The 16,994-nt window shown below is 44.6% G+C and overlaps 2 protein-coding genes across 5 annotated transcripts in view; one reads left to right on the forward strand and one right to left on the reverse strand.

The window, feature by feature from the left end:
• Positions 1-5,836, forward strand: part of CDK17 (cyclin dependent kinase 17) — a 95,880-nt gene extending 90,044 nt beyond the window's left edge. For all 4 annotated transcript variants that reach the window (XM_075428000.1, XM_075428003.1, XM_075428001.1 and 1 more), the window contains 4 exons: positions 283-325; positions 1,529-1,619; positions 1,856-1,933; positions 2,354-5,836. In XM_075428000.1, coding sequence (XP_075284115.1) covers positions 283-325; positions 1,529-1,619; positions 1,856-1,933; positions 2,354-2,391 — 250 coding nt within the window. In that variant the 3' untranslated portion in view covers positions 2,392-5,836. The remainder of the gene's footprint in view (positions 1-282; positions 326-1,528; positions 1,620-1,855; positions 1,934-2,353) is intronic.
• A 3,819-nt stretch (positions 5,837-9,655) lies between these two features.
• Positions 9,656-16,994, reverse strand: part of ELK3 (ETS transcription factor ELK3) — a 41,139-nt gene continuing 33,800 nt past the window's right edge. Inside the window, exon 5 of the mRNA XM_075428660.1 lies at positions 9,656-11,289. Within this exon, the coding sequence (XP_075284775.1) occupies positions 11,191-11,289 (99 nt within the window). The 3' untranslated portion in view covers positions 9,656-11,190. The remainder of the gene's footprint in view (positions 11,290-16,994) is intronic.

The following is a 16,994-nucleotide window of genomic DNA, read 5'->3' on the forward strand; positions in this document are numbered from 1 at the left end:
TTTTTTTTTTAAATAAATTCTGAAATAAATTATTTGGGTCAACCTAGTAAATCACAATCCAAAGCTCAGGGTTTGTCTGTCCCCAGTGTTTTTCAGATAGTCTTGTTGTGAGATATGGTACTTGTATATATATGCACATTAACATGCAGAAAAGTTGTTTAGGTGAAAGCATTTCAGTGTTTAAATTAAATTTTCAGGTTTGATATCATTTAACGAAGTCAGTTCCCTTGCAGTTTTGCTTTTGTAAATATAGTTCAGTAACTGTTTTAATTTTACTTCCAGGCTAGACACAGAAGGAATTGAATTGATAGCAAAGTTTCTTCAAGTAAGATGTGTTTTTTTGCTTTACTTTATAAAATTGCAAATTTAGAGTTTTAATATATCATTGACAAAATGTATTAGAAGCTATAGTATCTGTTAGATCTATCTCAAAATGGAATATGCTGCTGAATCTGTAGTGGATGACAGATATGGGAAAAATCACAGTTTTGGGAGCCTATGTACTGTAAGAATTTAAAACCTGATGTTTAATATTTTTTTTTCCCCAGAAGTGATTTCTTCTCTTACCTGTAAAAACAGAATTGATTCTGTGTTAGTAATTCCCTGAAAAAACTAACTCTCCTGTGAAATACTGTATTAAAACACAACTTGTAAATACAAATACTAAATTTCTACAATGGTGAACTTAGCTTAGTACTAGAGAAGCGTTTACTAAGGTGTAATATTACTCTTTGACCTTGTAAACTGTATTCAAAAGGTGAAGTGGTATGTGGGTTTAATCTTTTAAACTATGTTAAAAATGAGCCAGAAGCAAGAAGAGGGGAAGCAAGATGGAAGGCCAACTCTTAAGGCTTTGAGTAGCTGCAGAAGCACTGTAACTTCACAGTGTTAAAAATTCTTAGTACATGGAGTGCAATTACTCTCCTTTGCAGCCTATGATTTAAATTCTGCATCAGGTCTTAATCTGTTTACATATTGTGTCAGAACAGTGCTTGCAATCCTTGTCTGGATTTTGTTCTTGTTAGTACGCAGCTTTTTAGATGTCTGTATCTTTGTCCAAAAGTCCACATATGCCAGGCAGGAGACTTTTGAGCACAGATTGAAGACCATGTTGCCTAAAGTTCCATTTTATGCAAAACGCTGCAGCCTAGTCCCATCGCATTAGAAAATTTTTTGTGATCTCATGTAATAGCTTTTCATTGCAATTTAATCTTAGAACATAATGTAGACAGAAGTCTGTCATCTAATCATTGTTACATCTATAAATAAAATATATTTTTGACTTGCATCCATTTGCAGTAGTTATTTTGATTATTTTAGCAGTCTTGTTATATGTTGATAGTACTGATTTAGATAACATATGTTAGATTTTCATGTGTGAAATAAAAGTAATGAAAACAAATTTGTCCTAGCGAGTTGGTGGGAAGTACTGAGCAAGTAGAACTCTATTTCTCCCTTTGATGAAATCACTTGATGCAAAGAGTTTTTTACTGAAAACCAACACACTTGTATCCTTTTATGTTAATAGTATGAATCAAAGAAGAGAATTTCGGCAGAAGAGGCCATGAAACATGCGTACTTCAGAAGTCTTGGAACAAGGATACACACTCTGCCCGAAAGTAAGATGAACACTAGTAAAGCACAGAGTGTTGTTCAGATAGTATGATAAAGCCAAGTACACTGCTTAAGAAAAAACTCTCAAATCTAACCTATTGAAGAAGTCTTGTGTATATTGACTTAAATATTTGGGAATAGGAGACTTTTTTTTATCTAAACTGTATAATTAAGGATAGAACTTTATTCAATAAAGCGTTGTTATGTTTGGATATGAATTAATTTCTTTGTTACATTCCAGGTGTTTCAATATTCAGTCTAAAAGAGATTCAGTTGCAAAAAGACCCTGGCTTTCGAAATTCCACCTACCCAGAGACAGGTATGGAAAGCTGAATATTTTCTCGTATCTGCAGATGGAATGCTGTGGCAGAGACATTCAGAAATGAAAAATACTTTGTTAAATTGGTCTGTGTGGATGTACTCAAACAAATGTCAAGAATGATTTGCTCAGGTTCCTGTAGAGACATGTAAGCTAAATGCACAGGAGGAGGTGAGTTTTACTAGGGGTGGGCAAGAGGGGCTGTTAATACGAGAACGTCTTGGAGTTCCAGACCGTTACTGTGTGGGTGTTGAATGGTGGCAAAGTGGAAAAAAAAGAAAAGGGCAACAAGTGCAGCTGAAAGAGACCCTGATACTGGTTTAAGCACAAAGGATATTCTCTCAAAATAAAGACAGAGGATGTGGATACCCTGTTGTGCAAATGCTTCGGTTTCTTACCATGGTCTGTGTTCTGTTGTAGGACATGGGAAGAACAGAAGGCAGAGCATGCTTTTTTGAAGTGGGCGATGCAGACTCAACCCAAGCCTATGCTGTCGGCCAAGGACTCGGATCTGAAGGCAGTGCGCTCTGTTGGTGGACTTGGAATCGCAGTTTGTCTACACTGTCCTCTTCACAGTGGAGTCTTTTTATTTCCAACCTGCAGATTATGTTTTTATATTTGTTGTCACAGTGTGACAATTTTTTGTACAGTTGGTTTTAAGGTCTCCTCTGCCACTAGAGCCAGTAGGTTACAGCTGTTGATGTAACTGTAGCTGCAATTTTTGTGCAGGACTGAGAAACACAGTGCATTATTTATTGCGGAATCATTGCTGCTAAATAACTACTGTCTGTATAGTTAACACAACAGTTCCATGCCTGAAGAAGTTGCAATGGCTTTATAATATGTGAATGCATCTGTTTCTCTTCATAAAATGTTCTACTGCTGCGGGGTTATTTTGTATTTCTTGAACTGCAGTGTTTCCTGGAATGTAAGCATAGCTTTGCTTGGCTATAGGTGAACCATCTTTAATGCTCTAAGTTCATGGCACTTAATTCCTTATTTAACATTGGAAGTATGTCTTGGAATAGTTGAAAAATTATAATGCATATTATGTTTTTGAAAAGCACATGGTGTGAAAGTTGATTCGAACAAGTGAACAGTAACTATTATTTGCTCTCAGATCCTACGTTAGTTCTTGATAAACTAGAGCATGGGCACTGGGTGATAAATTTTGTCAGGCTTATTCCAGCAGAAGATATTTGCACGTTGTTGTGCATATGGGGCCTGCAGAAGCAATGACTTTTTTACCTTGTTTTTAACCTAGAAATACAAATAGTAAAAAGAGGATTCATAATACGTTGGACCCTGGCTTACTTTTAGAATTTTACTACAGAGGAACAGGAAAACTAATTACAAGAACATGGGAATAATGTCACACTTTTCCCACCTTGTTGCTCTCTCATTTGTGCATTATTCACTTGAAATCAACTGGAAAGATGCAAGTTTGTACTTGATAAGAGCTCACTATACTATCGAGCTTTTACAGTGGGAACTTAGAGAGTTTTTCAGATCTTAGATGTTGTCTGTTTACCAGAGATAGTAAACATGTTACTACTATGCTTATGCATCTCAGTGAGTATCATAAGTACACCCTTGGTGATGGTTACAGTATTTTTAAGCATCTGTGTTCACCTTTATGAACCTATTTGTTTAGTGCATCTTAAAGAGACTGTAAATCTTTATTGGTATATTTTGAAATGGTCATGTAAATCTTGGCTGGTATATCATGAAAATAGTCATAGGTAACTTAATTTTTCCTGACGTTCACTGTAAAACATTCAGGGGTCCTACCATTTCTGTTCAGGAAATCTTGTAGTTTTATTGTTATTTAACAGTATTAAGTGAATTTTTGTATATTTCATTTTAACTTTATTTGTGAATAGTGATTGTGGCATGTTGGGGGGTGTTTTATTAATATTTCATTGATACTGGTAAATTTGAATTGGGTTTTTTTTTTTTTTTTTAATTTTCTGGAAGAGAGAAATTCATGTGTAATGGTGACTATCGGACCACTACTGCTTTTCAGCATTTGTTAGCCGGTTTTACGTTAAATCTTGTAGACCTAACAAACTGCTGTTATTTCTAACTGACCGACCTGTATTAATATTGTACTTTTGAAAGTATAAATATTATGTGGAATTCTTTGGTTTTGTTTTGAAATTTATAATAACAGAGGCCCTGTGTTGTTAAAAATACAGCCAAAGTGAACTTGCGGTTCTTGGGGCATTGCTGGAAACGTTCAGCCAGAGCTGTGTGTTGTGGGAGCCGTCAGTTGTCACTTCGGCTGCTTCTTCATTCGCGCGACGCAGACGCAGTGTCAGAGACCAGTCGTGAGGCTGCTCTGCGGCTGGGCCGCTCGGGCTCTTACCGTAAGCGCGGTCCATAGCCCGAGCGTTAGCAACTCCCGCAGGTCGCGTGGCATCGGAAGCCTTGCCTGGGGCTAGGAGCATGATTCGCGTCTCGGATACTTGCGTGGGTCTCCCACTGGTACCAGCGGGAGCGGGGGGTGCGAGTGTCAGAGGCGGGTTTGGCGCTGATGTAAAACCTTTGTCCTGAAATAGCTGTTATTTATTTTTTTACAGTTGCTACGGGTCTGATCTAGATTTTATACTGATTAACTTTGTAGGAAAAGGTTGTAGACGTGACGGTGTTGAAGAAAGAAGTATCAGAAAAACATCTTTTTTTACAGAAGTAGTGAAGCTAGAGAGTAAGTGTTCACTGTGGGTAAATGTTGGACTTAGCATTTCTAGAACAGTAATATTTTATAGGCTGTAAAAGAACAAGGAATAATGTGACTAATGAGTAAAGGACTTAAAGGTTTAACTGGTAAAATGAAGTGCATTAACAACTTTAGAAAGGGATCAAACAACAGCTAACAAAAGGAGGTTTCCGCTTTAAGTGGGAATTCAGCTTTTTTGTTACAGGTGAAAAGATCTTCCATAAAATGAAAGCACTCTGTTTATAAAGAGATTTTTCGGAGGACCTGCAAGTGAATCAGTTTGCATCATTACGAGGTAGCTTTAAAGAATGTATTTCTTAAGGAACTTGGCATCTGTGGTCAAGCCAGTTTCTTTGTTTGGGTTGGCTTTTTTTTTTAATTGTCTGTAATTGAAGTTCCTGCATCAGCAGAGGCGGGTCTGTGGCAGCTGCCTGCCTGGGGCGGCAGTCAGCGAGTCCGAAGTCGTGGGCGTTTCTCTGACACCTTTTCGTGCAGTGCAGCGTTCTGCCTCCTGTCTGACAGCGTCTGGCGCTACGGACTTGAGGCCGCTGTCCCCAAGAGCGGTAGGGACTGTCGGCCTGGTCGGGAGAAGACCTCAACCATGATGCAAACTAGGCAGATAGTCGCTAAAAATGGATGACTGTCAAGATTCGGTGTGACAAACTTTGCTTGAAGATGAGCGATCCGTTCATGAGAAACAGCCTGCAGGTTGTAGCTGATTTTAAGCGGTTATTTTCAGAAGACAGACAGTGTGCACAACCTGCCCCGGGGCAGGAATGCCAGGGCGCGCGGGAGCAAGGTGGGCTGGCAGGCAGGCAGGATGGAGGCAGGCGGTGGCGAGGCCGCGCACGGATGCGGGTGAAGGCTGCGGGGGAGAGGGTGGCTGGAGGACGGGAGCTGGCAGGGCAGGATGGAGCGGGGGACGGAAGGGGCAAACCGGCGGCTCGGCCATGCTCTGGTGGAACGCGCGTCTCAACGCGGCGGTGTGACTGTTGTGCTGCTTTACCACAGCATGGAGTGGCCAGAGTGTATCCCTCAATTGGGCAATAAAAGTTTAAATAAACGATTATTAAAGAATCAGCATACTTTGTATTTGCAAATCATTTGTAAAACTGCGAGGTGGTGTTCTTTGGGCTGCTTGCTTGTTGTTTGCGTGAGAGTTTTTCAGTGTAATAAAGGTACATTGTTTCTGGTTTTCAGTGTTAAGATGGAATTAAGGTTAAGAATACATTCAGTTATTGAGGACAAAATGTATGAGAGTTGTGTTCTAAATATCCCCAGGCTAAGTATTACAAACCCAGGAAATACCCAGAATGAGGGTCAGACTTGAAAGAAATCCAAGCAAATTAGGGTATGGAAATGCACAGCGAGACCTTACCCTGTCAGTGACAACACGTGCCCACAGACGTGGGGTCGGTTGGTCTGGTCACCAGCGGGCAGAGCTGCGTTAATTTGTGCACTCGTTAGCACGTTTCAGTACCTTTTGTCCCATAGTAAAGTTTGGCTTTGAAACAAATGCAATGTTTCTGTGAAATTTCTGAATTTTGGAGAGGAACTTGAATGCTTACTCTTTACAGATTCTTTTTTTTTCATTTCGGATCCTGGCTTGTTAGAGATTTAATGCTGAGGTCTGGCCTGCGTGTGGGGCAGCAGCATCCCTTTATCCCACCAGCATCCGTGCCGGAGCACTTGGAGAGACTGACAAGTTAGCAGGTATAGATTATAAAACCGAAAGGAAGCTCTGTGCAAGTGTTCAGCTGATTGGTGCGTTGTAAAGTGAGCTCTGGCCCTACAGGTAGGATGATTTTGAAAAGTGTAGAAGCCAAGTGGGTACATGGGCTTTGTCGTTCATACCATACGGCCTTTTCATCTGCGGAGTTCAGCCACACAGGAATCACGCTCTCATTCTAGGCCACAGTGGGAACTCATGTTGTCAGAACTACTAAGAGTTTAGCTATTCTAGATTTTTTTTTTTTAGTCTTTTGTGTGTGATTTTCACCGCGCTGTACTGGGCCCCTCGTGTTAACTGGGAGACAAAGATTGGTGTCAGTGGAAAAACGCGTACATTACAATTTTCCATTATTTTCACATTTCCTAAAATCCCTTTAGCTCTTTTAAGTTCTCTCATTTTTGAGCCAACTTAAACTGCGAATGCACACATATGTACACACTTACCGTCGTGAGTAACTGCTTCGTTTGTTGTCCTGGCTGCATCCCCCAGAACCACCTCAGAAGCGGGCCTGCCCGAGCGGGTTGCTTTCATGGCCGGCCATGAAACGCGAGCCTCGCTCAGCGCAGATGCCTTACCCTGAAACACGTTTTTCACCTGAGAGCTATGAAGTTCCTTCATTTGTTGCACTGGGATCTTCTTGCTGGTGGAAATGCCATCGCTGCGGCTTCCAGACTGGGGAGAATGCTCTTCCCCGTCCCCGCATGCTCTTGCAGGTCAGGTCCTTCGGCGGCAGCGCTGCCTGCTCCTGCTTTTTCACCCTCTGAGCTTGTTTTTTCAAAGACTTCCCCCCCCCTCCTTGTCTTCCACGTCCTTTTCCTTAATTTGCAGGAGGAGGCAGCTGGCCTGGAGCCCCGCTAGGAATAACGAAGGTTATGTTTATCCATTCGCACTTCTTGCAGAGTGAACACGAACTGATGGGAATCTTCCAAGAAAAAAATCAACATATCCTAGAGTCCTCTCCCCTAGGACGCTGTTCTGCAGATACCCGCCAAGGTAGGCCATGATGCTGGTGGCTCCAGAGTCCTTGCTGAGGTTCATTCTTTTTTCTTCTAAATAAATCTATTCTCCTCCTCACTAATGCTGTCAATCTCTTTGCCCTCGAGAAATAGGTTTGTACTGCATCTGTGTAGGCAGAGCACTCGTGTCTTAAGTGGGAAGAGCAGTCACAGCTTGGGACTAAAAGGGTTTTTGAAAGTTGCAGTTTTCTGATGACCTGGTAGAGGTATTCTTAAATCTGAGTGAGCTGTGTTTCTTTATCCTGCAGGATACAGAGACAGTCTTGGGACCAGAAGGGAACAGCGATGCCCTTAGTTAAAAGACTACCTGTAGTTACTGTGCCTTTCCTAAATTTATTTGGTGGCCACGATGGCTTCTAAAGATGCTTCCTGTAGGCACAAGACCACGCAGCCTCTTAATGCAGAGGCTCGTTCTGCTAAAATGAAGTGCTGTCATCTGTTTTAAAGGACGATCTCTCCTTTGAACAGTCATCTTGGTGACAATGCGTGACGTCTTCAGTAGGTATTTCCAGATTGGCAAGTGCCTGTCTGATGAGACTACTTCTCTTCAGACAAAACAAATTGTTCTTTGTTGACGTAATGGATGTGTGTCAAATCTTTCTTCTTCTGTCGCTGTTCAGCACCCATCACTGTTTTCCCCACCTCAAAAGTTTGCTTTCGAACCGTACCTGTGCCAGGGCAGAAGATGTGTGCAATCTCTTGGCAAAGCTACCCAGTAGCTGCGGCCCTGCTGCTGGATCCTTGCTCTTCTGGAAAAACAATGTAAAGGTAAGCCAAGGATAGCGTAATTGTGCACCCAGCCTATGTAACATCGAAAGCTTTCTGGATTGCTGAAGCATGAATACCCTGTAAACCTATCCAAAAACTCCTGAAGTGTGATCAAATTGCAATTGCTACCAAGAATGCTGAAGAGAGAGTAACTCCCGTTCTGCTCCCCAGGATTTTCCTCCTGGAGCTCTCCATGCCACAGAAATATTGACGCTGTCACAGTATTTATTTTACAAACATTTATTTGCTTTTTCTCTACAGTTAAAAAGACACCTGTTAATAAAATTCAATAGAAAATTACCAATAGAATATTTTCTTGGAAGCATAAGGCATAATAATCTAGTGTTTTAGGGAAGGGGTACACTTGAGGGGCTGGATGTTATTTGTACTAATCCTTCCCAGTAGGAAGAATTTTGGTTCCACATCATTGACCAATTTGGAAGGCAGATTTGACAACCTTTTTTTTTTTTCTTCATTGAAAAGTCAACCAGCAAAAGAGGATCTGTTGTTCTGTTGCTATTTTTTATTGTCTCCAAGAGAAGACAGCACTACTTTCCTGTTTCTAGCTAGGTGTCTTCCCTGAAGTTTTACTGAATTCTCTCGGATACTTTACGGCAATTTGTTCAAACAGATTTTGTCCTAGAATTGCTATTTTCTGTTACCTTTAAAAGAAAATCACAGTAACTGGGGGGGAGGTGTAGCTGTGAAACCTTGGAAGAAGCAAACTTTGGAAGAAACAAACTCATGATAATCCGGATGCTTTTTGTTTTAAGAATCTCGTCTCTGCCACACGCTCCCTCCTCTCATGTTCATCTGGGGTTTTTTGCCGTGTGGTATTCAATACTTCTTCCTAGGTCAAAGAGTGAAGAAACACTTCATCTCTGTGCCTTGTTCTCCCATTAGCTATACTGGCGTGTACAAGGCGAGACTTTACTGAAGTGGACATTGATACTTAAAAATGAGACCAGATTTGGCTCTAGAGTGGGAATAATTGCCTCTCTGTAACTTAGTCACTGAAAAATATTGCGTGTACCTGGGAGGAATCCGTTGAAAGGGAAATGTTTGACCTGTGAGCCCTTGTGATCTAATCTCCGCTGGACTAGTCAATCCCGTCAGTCACACGCTGCCTTTTCTTCTGACCTGTTCTGATTTTACGTGGTATGAAATTTCCCTTCTCTCGTAAATTTTGCATAGGTCCATCTTCTGGTTTTGACTCCGCGGGGTGGTACCTCTTGGAGCTCCTGAAATGCTGCGTCAGGCGAATGACTTCCCGTGTGCTTCAGTGTTCTTCGTTATGTCTTGTGCCTAATTGCTCTGTTTATCAGCACTGGTGCTTCATACAGATACAGCAGGTTTTTATCCCGTTAATTACTCCGAGTGAAACCGAGGAGTCATTTTTGGTTGTGCAACCCAGAAGCCTGAGGAAAATTCCTGCTGTCTTTTGTCAGACTACCTCTGCCCCAAAAATGGCTTTTCAACATCAGAACTGCATTAATAAAATGTTTATTTAGCACCTTTCAGGTTGAAGGATCCAAAAGCGCTTTACAATTAACTACACACACCATCACTGAAATGCATCCAAACAGAGAATCGGCGGACAACTCACTGCATAGATTTCAAAAAGAACAGACTTGACCAGCCGCTGGGCCAGAAAGCAAATTAGAAGTTCTAATGACCTGTAGCAAACAGGGTTCTGATTTTGGTTTGGTTTTTGAAGGTCTCATCTGAAAAACCTACATGGTAAAGCTGCGTTCAGCCCAAATTTAGCCACCTCAGAAAACTGAAGATTCGCATCAGCCCTGCCAAGATTAGAATCTGCGGTGCCAGGGAGTCTGGCCTAATCCTAACCTGGCATTTAGATGACTAAGCCATCGCCTCAAGGTAAAGGACATGCCCAGTAAATTCAAGTTGCAAGTATATAGTAACACAGTGCTGGTTTTTAATCCAGAATTCAGATGTTTATACATAAACATCCCACACGTACAGTATGCCTCTTTACAAGCACCAGGCATTAATTTACAGTTCTGTAACTTCTCCAGCTCTGGGGGATGGGGAAACGCGACCTTCTGAGCTTTCGTAGCTAGAATAAATAGTCTTTCCAGGGAAATAGTAGAAGGCACTTGGCACGACTGAACAAAGCACCTGGAAATTCTCTATTGGGAATGATCCTCATTCCCTGGGAGGACAGAGATACCTGCAGCCTTCCCAGCTGTGACGCTGGCAGCTCGTAAGCAGTACAGGCCAAGCAGCCTCCGAGCACCGTCGCCTTTTCCGCAGAAGTATTCTCCAATTCTGGAAAGGTCTCGTGAATGTACACGGCCCAGTTCCTCCCTGTTGCACCTCCACAGAAGAACCTGGGGCATAAATGTGTAAATGTGGCTTTGTTACTCCTAAATGCGTCTCCTGACTGTAAGGTTGAGTACGTTTTTCACTTCAGCAAAGAAAAATTGTAAGGCTATTTTTATACAATTTGAAAGCACTTAATACAAAGTTACATGAATACACTGCATCATATGGCCTATCCGTGGAGAAAATACTGAAATACTACCCTAGGGCTGTTCAATACTAGTTTTGTCTTTCAACTTTTCATCTTAATACTAGAAAATATATAAATCATTTACATGACATTATGCAAAAGAAGGCACAGCCGGTTACAGTTTACACAAGCACAACGCATAATATGCGGAAAAAGGGATTAAAAAGAAGCTTCACATCCTTATTAGATACATTGTTGCGATCCATTACCAAAAGTACTTCATCAACAACAGAAGTGTTCAACACTTGAGAGCTATGATATAAAAAAATTATAATTCATTTAATGCAAAACAGATTTATATATACTTTTATATATAAACACTGTTTAAAAATGCTAACATAATAAAAGTAGATTATCCATGTAATGAAAAGTGCAAACCAAAGTAACAGAGGGTTTCACAACGTCCTTCTCATGACACAGGAAAAACTAGCCCATAGGAATGAAGTGTTAAATCCGCCAATAAGTCCTTGGCGTGATGAGGCGTCATCAGGATTTCTGAGCGTTCGGAGAAAGCAGTACGGGAGAAGAGGCTCCGTCCAGACTGGGCAGCGGCACTGGTATGTGACCATTTAGCAGAGTCGGAAACTGTAACGGGCCAAAAGGCAGAAATCACGTTTTATCTCAAAGCACTCAGCCCAGCAGCACACGCGTTTGGCGTTAGCAACCGACTCCAGATGGTCTCAAGAGCTGTCATTGTCATACAGGAAGATACATACCAAATGCCTACATCAGCCCTCAGGAATGTGAAACAGAGGATGAAACCTGAATAATCTGTAAATGTACGGGCATGTGTAAATCTATTGTTGGCTATATTTAATATAAAAGTTCCCATAACCATACAGCTGTCATCACCCTGGGAAAATGAATGCTATAAAGCGATGTTTGCCATCCATTCTGCTTCCAAAAATGTTTTTCCACCTACAAAACATTAATTAAAATCCAGGCTTTTCATCTGCCCTTCCTAAAAGCTAAGTGGGAAAGAGCGTTGCAAAAGTGAAAGTTGAGGTGTAGTTTTAGGGCAGAAAAGCACAACTGTGACTACAAAACTGGGGAAAATTACCCTCAAGTAATTGCAGCTTTTCTCTGTATTCACTAAGAAGCTGTAAACTAGGTGTGCCAGATCATACAATATGTGAAGCAGAATACATTGTCATTTAGTATTAACCTTCTGCTTCTGAAATACTGCACAAAAAATACTCCTTCAATACATAAGCCGTATATTCCCAGCTCATGACAGCATCTCGACTGTAACTCGCCGGCAGTGACATGTACTGACAGCTGACCTGTGAAAAGGCAGAGCAAGGGGGTGGAATAAACTCGTTGCAGCACGAGGCAGGAATTATCCCAGTGGCAGACACCGACCTGGCCTCGTGGTTCCACGAGCACACTGCACTGGGCTTCTGTGGGCTTCAGAAAGACCGAGCCCCATGACAGAGCTCCTGACTTCAACTGTACGGTGTATTTCTACCATTTACCAGATCAGCCCTCCAACAGCCAACTGCGGCGTCATCAACCTCTACACGTGCATACAATCCCCTTGCAACAGGATTACTCTCCCACTAAGATGTTAGTTCATAGCATCATAGAATCATAGGTTGGAAAAGCCCTCTAAGATCATCAAGTCCAACCATGATCCCAACACCACCATGCCTGCTAAACCATATCCCAAAGTGCCGCATCTACATGTTTTTTGAACACCTCCAGGGATGGTGACTCCACCACCTCCCTGGGCAGCCTGTCCCAGTGCCTGACCACTCTTTCAGTAAAGAAATTTTTCCTAATATCCAATCTAAATCTCCCCTGATGCAACTTGAGGCCATTGCCTCTTGTCCTATGGCTAGTTACCTGGGAGAAGAGACCAAAACCCACCTCACTACAACCTCCTTTTCAGGCAGCTGTAGAGAGTGATAAGGTCCCCCCTCAGCCTCCTCTTCTCCAGACTAAACACCCCCAGCTCCTTCAACCGCTCCTCATAAGACTTGTTCTCCAGACCCCTCACCAGCCTCTGGACACGCTCCAGCAACTCAATGTCCTTCTTGTAGTGAGGGGCCCAAAACTGCACACAGTACTCGAGGTGCGGCCTCACCAGTGCTGAGTACAGGGGGAGAATCACCTTCCTACTCCTGCTGGCCACACTATTCCTGATACAGGCCAGGATGCTGTTGGCTTTCTTGGCCACCTGGGCACACTGCTGGCTCATGTTCAACTGGCTGCTGACCAGCACCCCAAGGTCCTTTTCTGCCAGGCAGCTTTCCAGCCACTCCTCCCCAAGCCTGTAGCATTGCGTGGGGTTGTTGTGACCCAAGTGCAGGACCCAGCATTTGGCCTTGTTGAACATCATACAGTTGGCCTTGCCCCATCGATCCAGCCTCTCCAGATCCCTCTGCAGAGCCACAGTCAATGGTATCAATCTCCCAACGTTCAGCTGGAAATCACACCGAGCAGCACAGGCTGAGCAGCGTGCTGCAGGGGGCTGGCACTGCCCTCCTCCTGTGGCCAGGACTGCCCTGTACCTTTATTTTGACCAAACCAGACCACAGGAAATATGTCTATCGCTTCTGCCAAGATTCATTAAAACACAGAACTTGATTTCAAGCTCTTGTTTTTCTAGTCTCAGTTTCCAAAGTGAGACATGTAAATTACAACGTGATTTCTAAAGATAACAAAAAGAGGGTTATGTGATCTCTGGTGCTGGTCGAGGCGGGTGGCACGCTGGCACTACAGCCTGGGACACAAGCAATGCTAGTGTCACAAGTTCATCCGTCCCCTGGTCTCCACCCCAACCCAGCTCTCGCGTTCTTCTTCCCATTCTCCCTGTAGGCTCTGGGGCTGCGGCAACGCGCTTCGCTCACACGCATAGGGATCGGGGGCTTGACTACGCCTTCTCGGTGCTACCGTCTATACAGGAGTAACAGAGAAAATACGCTTCATTTAGGTAGCCCTTAATCCAGGCTAATTTGATAGTCCTTAAATTTGGCTACATTTCCTTGAATTAACCAATTCCGTGCAAGTCTTTCGCTGTTTCCAGTTATGTGGTAATTATTTCATGGCAGAACATCAAAATAAGTTTAATTACACAGCAGTGTGGCTTCAAAGGGAAGACTTTCCAGGTAGGTCAATATATCAAGGTAAATTCTGTGAAAGGAGGCAGCAGATTTCAGTGATGCTCTACATAGGCTGCAAGGGTGTACGGGCGTAGGTGTATGCGAGTTGCTGTCATAACCATCAAAGGAGAGGGTTTTACCAGTTAATAAGCATCTCCATGCTTTGTGAGGGAGTATGCACGTCATCATGTCCAGCAGTGCCAGAACAGCACTCGCACCCGGGAAGACCATGGAACAGATCCTCCTAGAACCTTTGCTAAGGCATATAGAGGACAGAGAGGTGATTCGAGACAGCCAGCACGGTTTTACCAAGGGAAAGTCCTGCCTGACCAACCTTTTGGCCTTCTTTGATGTAGTCACTACATCAGTGGACAAGGGAAGAGCTATCAATGTCATCTATCTGGGCTTCTGTAAGGCCTTTGACACGGTCCCCCACAACACCCTTCTCTCTAAATTGGAGACAGATGGATTTGAATGGGTGGACTGTTCGTGGATGAGGAACTGGTGGGATGGTCACATCCAGAGCGTAGTGGTCAATGGCTCTGTGTCCAGATGGAGGTCGGTGGCAAGTGGTGTCCCTCAGGGGTCTGTACTGGGACCAGTACTGCTTAATATCTTCAGGAATGACAGAGACAGCGGGATTGAGTGCACCCTCAGCAAGTTTGCAGACAACACCAAGCTGTAGTGAACATGCTGGAGGGAAGGGATGCCAGCCAGAGGGACCTGGACAGGCTTGAGGAGTGGGCCTGGGTGAACCTCATAAGGTTCAACAAGGCCGAGTGCAAGGTCCTGCACCTGGGCCAGGGCAACTCCCGGCATCAGCACAGGCTGGGGGATGAAGGGATTGAGAGCAGCCCTGCTGAGAAGGAGTTGGGGGTGCCAGTGGATGAAAAGCTGGACATGAGCCACCAAAGTGCGCTCACAGCCCAGGCAGCCAACCGTATCCTGGGCTGCATCAAAAGCAGTGTGGCCAGCAGGGCAAGGGAGGGGATTCTGCCCCTCTGCTCTGCTCTGGTGAGACCCCACCTGGAGTCCTGCATCCACCTCTGGAGCCCTCAGCACAGGAAAGACATGGAGCTGTCGGAGCAGATACAGAGGAGGGCCATAAAAATGATCCGAGGGCTGGAGCACCTCTCCTGTGAGGAAAGGCTGAGAGAGTTGGGGCTGTTCAGCCTGGAGAAGAGAAGGCTCTGGGGTGACCTTATTATGGCCTTTCAGTACTTGAAGGGGGCTTACAAGAAAGATGGAGACAGACTTTTTAGCAGGGCCTGTAGTGATAGGGCAAGGAGTAATGGCTTTAAACTAAGGGCAGGGAGATTTAGACTAGATATAAGGAAGAAATTTTTTACAATGAGGGTGGTGAAACACTGGAGCAGGTTGCCCAGAGAGGTGGTAGGTGCCCCATCCCTGGAAACATTCCAGGCCAGGTTGTGTGGGGCTCTGAGCAACCTGATCTGGTTGAAGATGTCCCTACTCATTGCAGGGGGGTTGGGGTTGGACTAGATGACCTCTAAAGGTCCTTTCCAACCCAAACTATTCTATGAACAGGCTCCTGGTTTGTTAAGGGAGGGGCCATACTTTCCTATAGGCTTGTCCAGGGCTTAGTTGGACTGTGGGCGTGCATGGATGGATCCCATCCTGGTCCTTCTACTTACACAAACAGTAGTACTGAACAACTATAGGCAGTGCCAAGCAGAGTGCTATTGTGAAAAGCAGCACACCCCTGAAAGAAAAATAAATATAGGAGCCTGATCTCTCCTCCATGCAAGGCAGCAGGCGAGGGTGCAGAGGCAGGCAGCAGAGCTGGCCTGGCCTCCAGCTGCTGGCAGGACTTGGGCTGTTCTAACAACGACAAAATGTTTTTCCCAATGCCCTGTGTCAATGACCAGGTGAAAGCAAACTCAATTTGTGAAGCAGCTCCAGCTCTTTCCTCCCGTCCCTGAGGAGCTGTGTGGAGCGTGGCCTGGCTTGTGCAGGCAGCCCAGGGCCAGCTCTGCCCCGATGCCTATGTGGGATGACCCAGCAGTTCTCGGCGGGGTTGGCCAGGCTTCAGCTGCCACTCTCATTTCCTATTTGGCTGTTAAAATAAAGCTTTGTGCTCTGCAGACCTGTCGCGGTGGCCTTCGCCTGAATCAGACCTAATTTATAGCAGGCTGTCCGGGTCTCAGAGGGGGCAGAGCCAAGGCCGCTCTCCACTTCGGCTTCCGCAGGGGGTGGCCAGTGTTTGTCCGTACAAGCTCATTCCAGGCCACAGCTCAGCCATCTCCCTCTCAAATGCAGCGTCTGGGTGTTTTAAACCACATGTACAAAACCCACCTCCAATAGGGATGATTTAATTTATCTGAAACACAGATAAGGAGCCCCGGGGCTCCAGGTTCAGCTGTCCCACTGGCGGTAGAGGGTCCCCGGTGAGGACCATCCCACAGCAGAGCGCCTGAGCTGAGGCCCAGCCCTGGAGCTGGGCGGTCAGTCTCCCCGAAGGTTCGGAGACGAACACAGGGTCCCTGCCCAGCAGCAGCCCCCTCTTCTGTCAGTGCTGGCCCTCCACAGCAGTCGGGGAGTTCATTCCAGGGGTGCCCCTTCATTCTTCAGCTGCTGGGATGGCCACCAGCTGCTTGTGCCTCTTGCCAACCAGCTGATCAGCGTAATTTCTTCCTTGACTTACTGAATCTGCTGTTTCGCAGCAGCTACAGCTGGTGCTGCCAATACCATCCCCACTATCCTCTTCCTTAGCCTCAAGCGAATGCTGCAGCTGAGTGCTGGGGCCATTGCGGTTTACTTTGTATCTATCCTATCTCTAAAAAACTTTTGAGATTTTTACTCTCCCAGTACCCATGAGAGAAAGGGGACAATGCTGCCTTCCTCCTGTTACATACAGAGAGGTCGAGCTCGGAGGTGTGAAGTAACTTGGCTGAGGACACACAGATAATCTGCAGGAGAACTGGAAATGGAGCCTTCAGGTTCAGAGTGCCCTTACTGTAAATACAACTGCCCCATCCTTCTGAGTGAGAAGTAGCTCGTTAAGACAGAAGCATAAACCTACACCCACCTTACTGCGTGAGACCCAAACTGGTCTTGGTTTTCCCAGAGTCCACGTTCCACTACTCTCCTGGCTGGTCCCTGACTAGTCTGCCCCCTCTTCCTGAAGCTCTCAGAGCTCCGTTACCAACTCTTACTGGGGTCCAG

The sequence above is a fragment of the Opisthocomus hoazin genome, chromosome 8, assembly GCF_030867145.1.
Source record: "Opisthocomus hoazin isolate bOpiHoa1 chromosome 8, bOpiHoa1.hap1, whole genome shotgun sequence".
NCBI lineage: Eukaryota > Metazoa > Chordata > Aves > Opisthocomiformes > Opisthocomidae > Opisthocomus > Opisthocomus hoazin.